Genomic DNA, 13,454 nt, shown 5'->3' with positions numbered 1-13,454 from the left:
CTTGAATCACTGAAATTTCGGTGAAGTAATTGAATTCCTTGTCCCTATAATATACATAACTTTTGTAACCAGTGTCTAGTTATTTTTTCAGAAAAATGTAAAATTAGTCACAAAACTTATCGGGGTTAGTACCACCTTAAGTTTGCATTTCTCCCCAAGTCTGATATGGTCACAACCTGTTTTACTCACCTCTTCATATTTGCCTTGATTTTGACACAATAACGCAAGATTGTTGAGTTGTTTGGCTACATCTGGATGATCCTTACCAAGTACCTATTGCAAATACATCAAACAAGCAACTATTAACCACTTACAAAACAAAATACTACAAAATGTATGCAAAATGACATAAATTATGGAAGGCAAAGCCATAAAATTATTCAATACTAGCGGGATACCCGCGCTTCGCGCGGGTCCCCGCTAGATGAGTAAATGGGAGCGTTCACTATAACAGGAAGAATTACTGAACAGGTAGAATCATTGAAAAGGTACATTTTATTTCTATAAATCTGTCTCTTCTTACATTTCCTTTTTTTCCTTTCTTTTCAGTTTCTTCTACATGGGGCTATTTTGTTCCCATTAAAACTTTTTTTTGCTGCTTAGCTTGTGATTTTCCGTTTCATGTTATTTATTTATTTAACCCCGTTCCCATTATTTTCTAAATCTGTTATTTCTTACATTTCCCTTTTAGCTTTTTTTTTTTATTTGCTGCTTGTGATTTCCCGTTTCCATGTTTTTTTAAATTTAATTCTGTTCTCATTATTTTAGCTTCTTTTTTCTTACATTTCCTGATTAGTTTCTTTCCTTCTTTGTTTCGTTCCCATTTCATATCCCTTACACCCCCCCCCCATTGTGGGCCCCTCTGAACACTATGGTCATGTCTACACCACTGTTGGGGCTAAAAGATTGCCCTGATTTTATACCGGGGTATGGAATGTACTAATAAAAATATATCCCTGCCCCCCCCCTGCCCAGGCCACCTCTTAAACAAATGCCCCCCCCCCTTGAACCCCCCTGTGAATCACTATGATCATGTCTACATCACTGTGTTGGGGTTAAAATGATTGCCCTAATTTTAAATTATTGAATTAACATTTTAGGTATATTATAAACCTCAACACATGAATATGGAGACAGACTTTTTTATCAGTACAGGCAACTACTCTGACTTGCATCCCTGCTCTAACACAAAATTCCTCAACTGGTTCAACTTGTTGGGCAATAGAGGGAAATATTTGCTTAGTGTTTACTTCTGAATCGAACGTGCGGACATGTGGATAGCCTGAATATAGTAAATTATAATTACCTTCATTTAAATATTTATGATACTTTTATTAAAACAAATATTCAAGCGATGATAGTGTGTAATATAAAAAACATAAAATTTCACTATTTTCAGAGAAAATAGTGTTTCTAGAAACAACGATAATTTGTTTTCTGCATAGAGGTTGATTTATTAATTGAATTGAGCATGCGTGTTGAGAAATTCGTTCGTTTGGGGCACTGATCTGACGCTTTGATAAAATTCCCTTTAAAAGGAAAGACCGGAGGGAAAGCTTAAAAGCAATAAATATATATAGTGACTCGGGGGAAAATGATCCCTGACTCTTGGGGAGTATGAAACCGCAAAGGTCATGTGAGGTCAAAGGTCAGGTCAAATTTGAAGTTGCTCGATTGGGCTTTAACTGGGAAAATGATCCATGACTCTTGGGGAGTATGAAACCGCAAAGGTCATGTGAGGTCAAAGGTCAGGTCAAATTTGAAGGTGCTGCGATTGGGCTGTAACTCGGGGGAAGTGATCCCTGACTCTTGGGGAGTATAAAACCGCAAATTAAAGGTCATGTGAGGTCATAACCTACATGAAGCTCTGTTACTAACATTACTGGTTCTGTAGTTGTTCAATGCATATACCTCTACTTCCAGTAAGCATTGGCTCGCTGCCAAGGTGTATTTCTATAGTGATAATAAGACTGCCAGTGTTGTCTGTAAATTTATTCCAAAATTGACCAAATCAAATAAACTACTATTTATCTCTCAAGTCATGACCAATAAAGTAGCCTATATTTTAAGTCATATTAAGATGACCAAGTGCCCCACTTTTGGAGTTGAACAATAACATGTCTGGCTTAGAGAGGGAGCCAAAATTTTGCACACCTTCCTTTTATTTATATAGAAATCTGTACATCACAGCCAAAACAATCTAGGTTACAGTACTTGTTGTAGTCAACATGGCGGATATAAAGTTACAGTCATATAAAATACACACAAATCCCTCAACGCCTGAGTCGGTTAAATAGATGGAACGGAAGAGAGGCAATAGTTTATAACACAGAGGGAAGACTGGAAGCTATGAGGTGGCAACTTGTAATAACTCGCACTGTCATGGGATGGTGTTAGATTGCACTCTGTCAAGTCAGTAATGAATTACTCAAATTAGTCGCTGCAACTGGATGAGAATGCCTGGCTGATTTCATCGATCATGTGCGGTAATTTCAGCTTGCACGCAGCATGCAAGTTTGCAGCAATTTACAGCTAAAAGTGCCCAAGCTTACGACCTAGTTCCTGTAGACTATACACTAAGATGTTATTTTTTTTAAAGTATGACAAAACCTAACTGTTTCCCTAATACAGCTAAAATTGTATACAACAGAATTGACATTACCCCACTGAATTTTTCAATAGGCCAAATGGGCTATTCCAGTTGAAATCCATACACCCCTGTATGGAAGACATGACCTGAATCTCCCACATAGGGGTGTAGATTTCAAATGGAGTCGCTCATTCGAGTAATCCCATTTGAAATTCACACTCCCCGAGTGGGGGATCAAGGTCATGTTTTCACTATGGCTTTGAACTGAAATAGCCCAATGGCACTTACCTTTTCCCTAATTTCTAATGCCCTCTTACACAGGGGTTCTGCTTCTTTGTATTTCCCTCTCTTTCCATATAATACCGCAAGATTATTTAAAGTGGCTGCAACCTGTGGTTAAAAAATAAGATCATAGACATATGAAATGCTGATATAAGTTATCAAAATTTTAATATCAAAAGATTCAATCATGTCTGTTGCTGCATAATATTTTGCTGGCCCAAAACGATAGTTGTTTCAGGAAGTTGGGAAAATGGTTAAAACACTTTTCATATTTCTTTGGATATAAATGAAAGTTATGAAATGTGATCAGTCGACCATTTCAGATGATGAACATTGCAATACTTGGGGGGTCGATTTGGGCAACAGGCAAACTCGATTTGGCAGAAAAGAGAGTTAATTATCATAATTAATTGGACGATATGAAATTGGTTAAAACACTATTCACATAAACACATTTCTTTGGATATGAATGGAAGTCATGAAATGTGATTAGTCGATAGTTTCAGATGATGAACATTGCAATACTTGGGAGTCAATTTGAGCAACACACAAACTCGATTTGGCAGAAAAGAGAGTTAATTATCATAATTAGATGGACGATATGAAATTGGTTAAAACACTATTCACATAAACACATTTCTTTGGATATGAATGGAAGTTGAAATGTGATTAGTCAATAGTTTAAAATCAAACATTGCAATACTTGGGAGTCAATTTGAGCAACACACAAACTCGATTTGGCAGAAAAGAGAGTTAATTATCATAATTAGATGGACGATATGAAATTGGTTAAAACACTATTCACATAAACACATTTCTTTGGATATGAATGGAAGTTGAAATGTGATTAGTCAATAGTTTAAAATCAAACATTGCAATACTTGGGAGTCAATTTGAGCAACACACAAACTCGATTTGGCAGAAAAGAGAGTTAATTATCATAATTAGATGGACGATATGAAATTGGTTAAAACACTATTCACATAAACACATTTCTTTGGATATGAATGGAAGTTGAAATGTGATTAGTCAATAGTTTAAAATCAAACATTGCAATACTTGGGAGTCAATTTGAGCAACACACAAACTCGATTTGGCAGAAAAGAGAGTTAATTATCATAATTAGATGGACGATATGAAATTGGTTAAAACACTATTCACATAAACACATTTCTTTGGATATGAATGGAAGTTGAAATGTGATTAGTCAATAGTTTAAAATCAAACATTGCAATACTTGGGAGTCAATTTGAGCAACACACAAACTCGATTTGGCAGAAAAGAGAGTTAATTATCATAATTAGATGGACGATATGAAATTGGTTAAAACACTATTCACATAAACACATTTCTTTGGATATGAATGGAAGTTGAAATGTGATTAGTCAATAGTTTAAAATCAAACATTGCAATACTTGGGAGTCAATTTGAGCAACACACAAACTCGATTTGGCAGAAAAGAGAGTTAATTATCATAATTAGATGGACGATATGAAATTGGTTAAAACACTATTCACATAAACACATTTCTTTGGATATGAATGGAAGTTGAAATGTGATTAGTCAATAGTTTAAAATCAAACATTGCAATACTTGGGAGTCAATTTGAGCAACACACAAACTCGATTTGGCAGAAAAGAGAGTTAATTATCATAATTAGATGGACGATATGAAATTGGTTAAAACACTATTCACATAAACACATTTCTTTGGATATGAATGGAAGTTGAAATGTGATTAGTCAATAGTTTAAAATCAAACATTGCAATACTTGGGAGTCAATTTGGGCAACAGGCAAACTCGATTTGGCAGAAAAGAGAGTTAATTATCATAATTAGATGGACGATATGAAATTGGTTAAAACACTATTCACATAAACACATTTCTTTGGATATGAATGGAAGTTGAAATGTGATTAGTCAATAGTTTAAAATCAAACATTGCAATACTTGGGAGTCAATTTGGGCAACAGGCAAACTCGATTTGGCAGAAAAGAGAGTTAATTATCATAATTAGCTGGACGATATGAAAATGGTTTATAGGTATTGGGGTGGTTGAAAACACACTTCTTTGCTAGTATGTCCTTTTAAAATTCAACATTAAAAACCTGGATCTTGAGTTTGGTCACTAGGTTTGACAGCCATTAATATCTTACATCATACAAGCATATTGAGCATTTCTGACAATTACATTACAAATACATCTTGTTTCCCAAATAAATGGGAATACTACTTGAACAACACCGTAACTGCCTTGGGGTTTATTTCATTAAAAATTTATAAACATCTAGCTGGATTAATTTTACTCTTCTGGAAAGGATTTTAATAAGAGACTGTACCGATGCAGGTAAATAACAAAGCAGTCCCAATTTTACGGCAATAGTTATTAATAGCGCTTTTAACATTGATTCCTAGTCTCCAGAGAAATCATATTAATCCCATCAAATGGACTTAAAAATAGCATGCAATAAATGATGACAATTCATCTGCTTATTCTCTTTCCGATATTATAGTGCCATTCAATACTATGCTCAGTTCTGTCGTACCAGTGGTTATGGATTTTGCTATTTGATCATTAAAATATTAAATAAAAAATATACTGGCCGATAGAACAGTTGGGAATAGCTGAAAAGGTCACTACAGTGTGTTTAACAAATTTTATTCTAAAATGCAAAAAAAATTTAGGAAAATAAATACTGATATTCATGAATAAAAGTTGTTTGGACGACGTGAAATGCAGATAGTTATTCATGAGTCCTACACCATCCTTCCTTACAGGAAGAAACAACAGCAGTATCATCTAAAATAAACTCTTAATTTCACATCTTTAACCCCATGAGAACTACCTGCCTATTGGCCAAAAAGAAGTTTTCATTATCAATTGGACCAATCTGCAACATTGTTAGAATAATTTCACCACGCAAAAAAATCGAGGCGAATTATTTGCAAAGCTTCATTCTGATTGGTGATTAAAGTGAAGATGTCATGTAATTGACCAATCAGAGGCAATGTCAGATCAGCAGGTAGTGCTCAGGGGTTAATTTTACATCTTCAACTTACTGCTGGATGATCAGGCCCAAGGGTTTTCTCTCTTATAGCCAGAGCATCATGTAGCAAATTACCAGCTTCTTTATATTTATTCTGGTCCCTGTAACAGTACGAAAAAAGAAAACAAGAAAAAGGTTTGATAAAATAATCATAAACAGTAGCACAGAACCTTGTATTGCCTTAACACACACACATATGGTTGTAATTCATAGTGAGACAACTACACATCAGGCTTGTCTGATGACAGCATGACATTTAAGCAATACTATTGCTTTCTTTGAATTTTAATCTCCTCCTCCGACTATTACATTTCCACTAAGTGTACATTGCTGAATAAATGACAACTATTAAATTAAGTACGGTAACTCTATAATATCTATCCATTAATTGATTCACTAGAATTGTATTACAAATGTAATTAACTTCAGGTATGAATGAATATTTCAAACTGGAATAAAATTGTCATTTTGTCATCCTTTAAATTGGTTGATATAAAAGAACCTTTCTAGTATTTCATGGTAGGCAATTAGTAATGAATAACTACCATTGAAGAAGATTTCCATAGCCTGGTCTAGTGTTGGTTTCTTGTACTCTATGCTATTCACAGACCATTTGTTAGTTCAAATTACAAATTATCACGGTTAACACTAGACGGTCTGGTGCTTTGAGACACGGATGCATGGAAATAATAGTGTTTGTGTCTATCACAATTACTAACTCTGTGATTCTTTAGGTTTGGATAAACAGAACTGACTGAAATCAGATGTCAACGATGATGGCACCTCCATTTTACTTAGAAATAGACTTAAGATTCTATAGCGATGGACCATTCCAGTTGAAATCCATACACCCCCTATGGAAGACATCACCCACACAGGGAGTGTGAATTTCAAATGGGGCTATCTAAATGGGTGACTCAATTTAAAATCTACACTCCCTGTGTGTGATGTCATGTCTTTCATAGGGGGTATATGGATTTCAATTGGAATAGCCCAAAATGAAATAATAATAAAACTTCTTCAAAGAACGTTTTAACACTAGAAGAGGTTTCATTTATCTTTTCCCCCTGTCCTCCACAAAAAGACAACCCCCCAATGCTCCACAAAGTTCAAATTATTACACTGTGTAAATGAAGTTATGGCAAACATATTTCTCCTACCAATAGTGAATCTAGGACAAAAGCCTCAAATAAAATATGCATTGGGAGAATTCTGTCTTTACATTGTTTTGTACCGTCTGGAAACAATTCCAACTCAATAAGCCTAATCAAAGAGCGGAAGGAAAAAAGGACATGGTGAACAAGAGTCCTGACCAGAGCAACATGCACAGACTTGTTGTTACATAAGTGTAGTAAACAGCCTGTAGACTGTAGTGAGCTAACTCATCATCACTCTTTTCACAGATCACTTCATTTTAATCCGTCTCTTTGACCTCTGGCTGTCGGCCTGCTCCAACTCCCGAGCCAAGTTTAATACTAATGTCACTTGTGGCCAGACCCTGCCGGCCGCTTCATCAATACTTTCCTTTATATATAATATATACCTGTGAGAATATTCCTCCAAATTATCCAGTGAACCTAAGTTCATTATTACCTACTTATAATGCTATATTGTAGACGATACACTTCTAGACAAGGGGACAGCATTCTTTGACAGCTTTAAATGCTAATTGGATTCACTTGTCAGAGCAAAACTTGATGCTGCCTGCTAGGCAATTCTGTGCTTCTCATGCAAGTCTTGCCATACATTGTCTGAGTGAGCAACACTATTCATGTACGGTAGTACTAAATGCCACATGAATATTAGCAACTTCAAAGCTGACAAGGGTTGCCCTGAAACAACTTTGCAACAAAGAAATAGATTTTATCAGTTGACAATTTTAATGCACTGATAATATCTTTGTATTCATGTTAAAAGACCTTTTCAGAAGCCGATTAGAAATCTTCGGATCGGAGAGATGTCATGTGCAGTAAAAAATACAATACGCTGGTGATAGCGTGTTTGATAAGCGCATGGCGTGGAATGATTGATCACACCAATCGTGTACCTTGTTGCTCTTGCTTGACGAAGCGTATTGAATGCAGCGTCCACTGCATAATCAAATACCCATTCAAGTCACCAGAAATTAATAGGTTGAATTATGTTTTGATAGTCATGTATAATTGATGTTTAATGTAAGTCCTCCTCAAAAGGTCTATTAAGATCATGTTAAATTATGAAAATATTTTAATTGCATTTAACCGATCAAGAGTTAGTTACAGAGCTGTTAGTTTATATTCTTTTTTGTAACAATTTCTTTTGAGAACATAAATACTTAGCAGTATGTGCTTTATAGCAAACCCACCCAAGTATTGCTACATTGTTTTGATTTGGAATACATAGATCAGAAATGAGGGACAAATGAAAAAAAAAATGGATTTCTCAACAATTCTTCCACTTTCGCACTTTAAGAATACAGCAGATCTCACAAAACGCCATATCACACTCAATAATAATAAGCAGCAACTTTATTTTGATTTTACCAATATTGGGTGCTCCAATCATTCATATTCACCAACACGCATAGCTTCATAATAACCTTGCCACAATCGTTTTACTCTTGCCAGCAAATTTTGTGCTCCTCATATTAGTTCCTGTCAAAACAAGCTACCACCTCTATTATTTCTCCTTGATCCATACTTTTGACACGACTCGATGAGTTATGCGAGTGCATGAAATAATATGAAATAAAAGTTGGAGAGAGCGCAAGCAAGAGAAAGAGAGAGAAAGAGAGAAAAATATACCTAATCCCAAGCAAGACTACTTTTCTACACCTGTGTAAGCCCTCTGGGTACACATCCCATGGATGTTACCATGGTTACACCGCATCAACGAGTCAGGGACAGCATCATCTTCTATCAATGATTTTATCATCAAAGATGATTACTTTTAAGTAACATCATAATTTACCTCGGTCATATGCTGGAAAAAAAACCCACGGTAACTTGCAGGCAAGCTTTTAAAAAACTGCTTTCAAATTAAGTCAAATCCGGTACAATTATTCATAAGCCTTCCCCAGTTAAACTTGGGTGAAAATTGTATGCAGACATAAATCAACGACAATGCTTCGTTAATATCCACAGACACGTACTAGCGCATCTCCCAGCAGCAGAGCCAAAAGCAGCCGCTATCACAACAACATGCACAAATAGGGCTCCAAGGAACAGGCGGGCAATCTTCCTTTACACACGCAATTTTGTTCGAGCAAGCAAATAACGTAAAGTCAGTGCTGTGTAAAATTTAATTTCCCATTGTAACAATATATATGTGCCAAATGCAGGGTTACCTCGAGTACGGTAATCAAAGGAGAAAACAATTCTCTCCTTCATTCCATCCATGATGGTCTATAATACACATGCAACTATATTATGAATATCCAACTCTGATTTCTACCAAATTGATTCAAATGAAGTCAATTACTACGCTCTAGAAGATTCAAATCTGCATCAAATTATTAAAATCCACAATGAGCTACTATTCTAACCCCAATCTGAAATTCTTTTATAAGTCCCCTCAAGGCCAAGCCTTCCAACCTGCAGATACAACACCAACATTCAACATTAACATGCTTCAATGAATGTAATAATACCCCATGCCCACATTCACAATCTTTTACTAACAAATTGGACTTTGTGCTCACCTCAATAATATTTAATGAGTAAGCTCTACACAATATCATATGATATTAAATCATTATGATCATGTACCCATCAGTGTTTACTCAAAAGGCAATATGTGGCAATTTTGGCCCAGTGAATATTAGATTTGGTGCACAAAAATTAGCAATTAACTGTTGGAAAAACCAATCTGAGGAATTTTTGAGCATAAAATCAACCCAATTGGGGGAGAGATGCTTCATGTGACATTCACCCATTTTCCAGAGTGTAAACACTGGCACCCATCTTATGCACCAATAAATTGCTGCCCGCCCACTGTATTTTTTGCTTATTTTCTATGTAATTTGTTTTGCAAGTTTAATTTTTCTTTAGGTTTATGAAAGTCAATTGCCAGTTTCCCGTTAGATTTGTTTTAAAGATTGAGTAGGTTCCTTTTTCATTATTCATTATTTTAAGACTGCGGCACATAGTGTCCAAACCAGCATGTGGTAAAGGATAGCAGAAATGCAAAGCTAACCACTAACTAGGCCTGGCATTTTCGGTAATTTTGTACCGGTACCAGCGCATTTTTTCGGTAGGCGGGTAAACCGGGTACCAAATTGAATTTTTTTTTAAATTTGGTACCGGGCAGGGTATTTCCTGCCGGGTAATGTAATCTCGGCGGTACCGGTTACCCGCCGAAAATGCTCAACCTTACCACTAACGATATCATGATGTTAGTTGTATTCAGAGTCTATGGTTAAAAGTGCATTATGCCCCTATATTTCTATAAAAAGATGCTTAAAATATGCTTTTCTTAAGGAATAGTTTCAAATAGTTTTTATTTCTCTAAAACTTGACAAAATATCAAATAATAAAATATTTGGAAATAATGTACTATTTGACTAGCAATTTTCCAGGACCAGGTCGGGTAGGGTACCTGGTATTCGACTTTCATTAGCCTTATCATTCATAACCATATTGTAAAACCTCACTTATACAAACACTCCGGATGGCTTAATAAATCATAAGTGTTTGCTCTCCGTGTAAAAAATTCACATAGAAATGAAATAATACTTGTTGAAAAAAAAAAAGGAAATCTGTATTTTTGCCCTGCAGGTATTATTACATTAGCATTTAGATTAAAGTGGTTGGCCGACACTTGAAGTCGGTGGTGCAATAATCGAGGCACTGCTTTATAGTTTCATCACGGTGGCTCATCACTTATGTATGCACATCCATATTTACAAATTCACATGTATAAATTGCTATCAGTACCTTTAGTTGTGCGCATCCATAACCATCGCAATCTGAATTATACAATCAATGCACATTTTTATTGGTGAATAAAATCTGCATGAAAAATCAGATATGAACTGACAACATACATAGCTTAGCATCAAGTGCACACCAACATTGGCTAAATAGAATCATGTTGTGAAATTTTTACAGAAAAAAATTTTAAGCAAAATGATAAAATAAATTTTATAACTAATTTCTAAACTATAAACTGACCTACATAGTTGCATCTAATTTGATATTTTTAAATGATGGTTGCACAATCCCAGAATATAAATACTTGTAACGATGAAATAATTTTTTTAATTCAAATTTGCCTGTCATCAAGTACATGTATATGTTCACTACACATTTAAGGAAAGTGTGGTGGAGCTCTGCTTAAATGCAAGAGTTGATTTCAATGTGCAAGTCATCATGGTCATCCCTGAAAGAAGTTACACTACCATATGGTCATAACTTGTGGTCAAATCCACATTTTGACCCAAGCTAGAGAGCAAGACTGAGATACAACATTAGCATCTCTGTCATGGTCACTGTCACGGTTACAATGGTGCTGAGTGAGATACAGCATCTTCCTTACAACGGGCCTCACCATGTCTTCCCTTCATCATCTATGCAATGTAATGTCAGGCAGGAGTATGGGAGGGAGGGAGGCCCATTTGGCCTGTAGGTATGAGGTGCACATTGCTGTCTGACAGTAGACTTCTTTCAGTGTATGCATCCCCGATGAATACACTGATGTCTTAAAGGTGCGATACTGACTTGGCTGTTGTCACAAACATTATACCAGCCAATTACAATTCCAAAACTGTGACAAAGATGCCAAATATCAATTCCTTGAAAAAACAATTTCAATGTTATGATTACATAAGTCATCATCACTGACCCCTGTGTTTTATTTGAAAATTCAAATACAATTTTAACCAACTGGTTTACAACTTCAATCAACTTGAAGCAACTATTACTGGCTTCTGAAATTTACCTCTTGTAAGAAAATTACAAAAGACATATCCACAAATCAACAATACCTACTTTGAAATGCCTATTTATAACGCAAACCTACACATGACACATTGGCAACAGCCAAGTGTTAAGTTGAAGCCATGTTCACAATCAAACCACAGACTACACCCACTAGACATTGTTGGCACTGCTACATTACATGTACACTAAGATGCTATTATCCATGCACAGTTTAACACACATATTATGCATCATATTCAAGGAATTATTGCCTGCTATACTCATGTTCTCTTTGCTCTAATTCAAGCATTAGGCTATTCTAGTTAAAATCCATACATCCCTATGGAAGACAAGACCTTAATCTTCCATACAGGGAGTGTGAATTTCAAATGGAGTTACTCATTCAGTGTCGTCTGCTCCAAAATGGGCTATTCTAGTTCAAATACATACATCCCTATGGAAGACAAGACCTTAATCTTCCACACAGGGAGTGTGAATTTCAATTCAATTTAAAATCTACACCCCCTCTGTGTGGGAGATTAAGGTAATGTCTTCCATAGGGGGTGGCTTTCTACTGTAATAGCCCATATAAAGGTTAAAACCATTACATCTCACTTGATGCTATCCATTGCAGTTTGCTAGTGTTCACCAATTGATAAGCATACATGTATCTGCAAAGTGTTTTTTTTAATGCATTTTCAATCAATTTTCATAACCTTCTTGAAAACATTTTGAGTTAAAATTATGGATAGTAGCATTTTAAAGGTTGGCTTGCTTTTTCAATTATTTAATGCAAAGATGGCACTAATAAAATCTTGTGGTCATATCAAAGATTACTCCAGGCTTCTCTCTAACTGTTCAATTTTTGCAAATTTATATGTTTTGCCCTGTTGTGCTCGAGATCCTAAACTTGCACAAAAAATGCCTATTTTTTAACCAAGTCTTTGTAGAATACTTCAAAATAACAACAAATTAAAAATCACACAAAAATGTATTGAAATTGCCGTGGCCTGGAAAATTGATCATGCACGATTTATCACTTTCCATTGTACACTCAATGCCTACCCGCCTCTTTTGACACTCCACACCTCATTCACTAAAGCGCTACAACAAACTAAAATATTTACACATTCAAAGCAGCCTTACACATTAACATTTAACACAGCACATTTTATCTTTTTGCATCGTAGCAACTCTGAACATGATTTGTTTAAGTATTAATTTTGTAATATATATGATATGATATTGCTGATCAGAATCTTGTAAAAATTGTGAAATTTATCTCCCTACAAACTTTGTATGAACATGCCGTTTTCCCTCCTTACCAACATAAAAAGGTAGAGCACCAGCTGTTGCCAGCGGCAACTCTTCACTAATTCAAGCTCCAATCTCGTCCCTAGCTGCTCGCTATACTCGGACATTTTTAATAACCGCTCAATTCCTCCCCAACCATACTGGGAGTGTTCACTACTATCTTACCTATAAACAAGTGCTAATATATTGAGCATGGTAGCTACATCAGGGTGGTCATGCCCCGATGTCTTTTCTAGATCTTCCAGGGCTTGCTTGCAGAGAGGCACAGCCACTTCATAGCGGCCCTGGGAAGCGCATTGGATTACTAGATTGTGTAATGTACGAG

At 35.7% G+C, this 13,454-nt stretch overlaps 1 protein-coding gene across 1 annotated transcript in view; it reads right to left on the bottom strand.

Moving 5' to 3' along the window:
* LOC140153461 (kinesin light chain-like) overlaps window positions 1–13,454 on the bottom strand; it is an 84,949-nt gene that overhangs the window by 29,499 nt on the left and 41,996 nt on the right. Inside the window, 4 exon segments of the mRNA XM_072176218.1 lie at window positions 190–273; window positions 2,879–2,980; window positions 5,932–6,019; window positions 13,295–13,453. Coding sequence (XP_072032319.1) covers window positions 190–273; window positions 2,879–2,980; window positions 5,932–6,019; window positions 13,295–13,453 — 433 coding nt within the window.

Source organism: Amphiura filiformis, chromosome 5, assembly GCF_039555335.1.
Source record: "Amphiura filiformis chromosome 5, Afil_fr2py, whole genome shotgun sequence".
Taxonomy (NCBI): domain Eukaryota; kingdom Metazoa; phylum Echinodermata; class Ophiuroidea; order Amphilepidida; family Amphiuridae; genus Amphiura; species Amphiura filiformis.
Note: the sequence above shows the minus strand (reverse complement) of the source record. Positions and strands in the feature narration are given on the sequence as shown.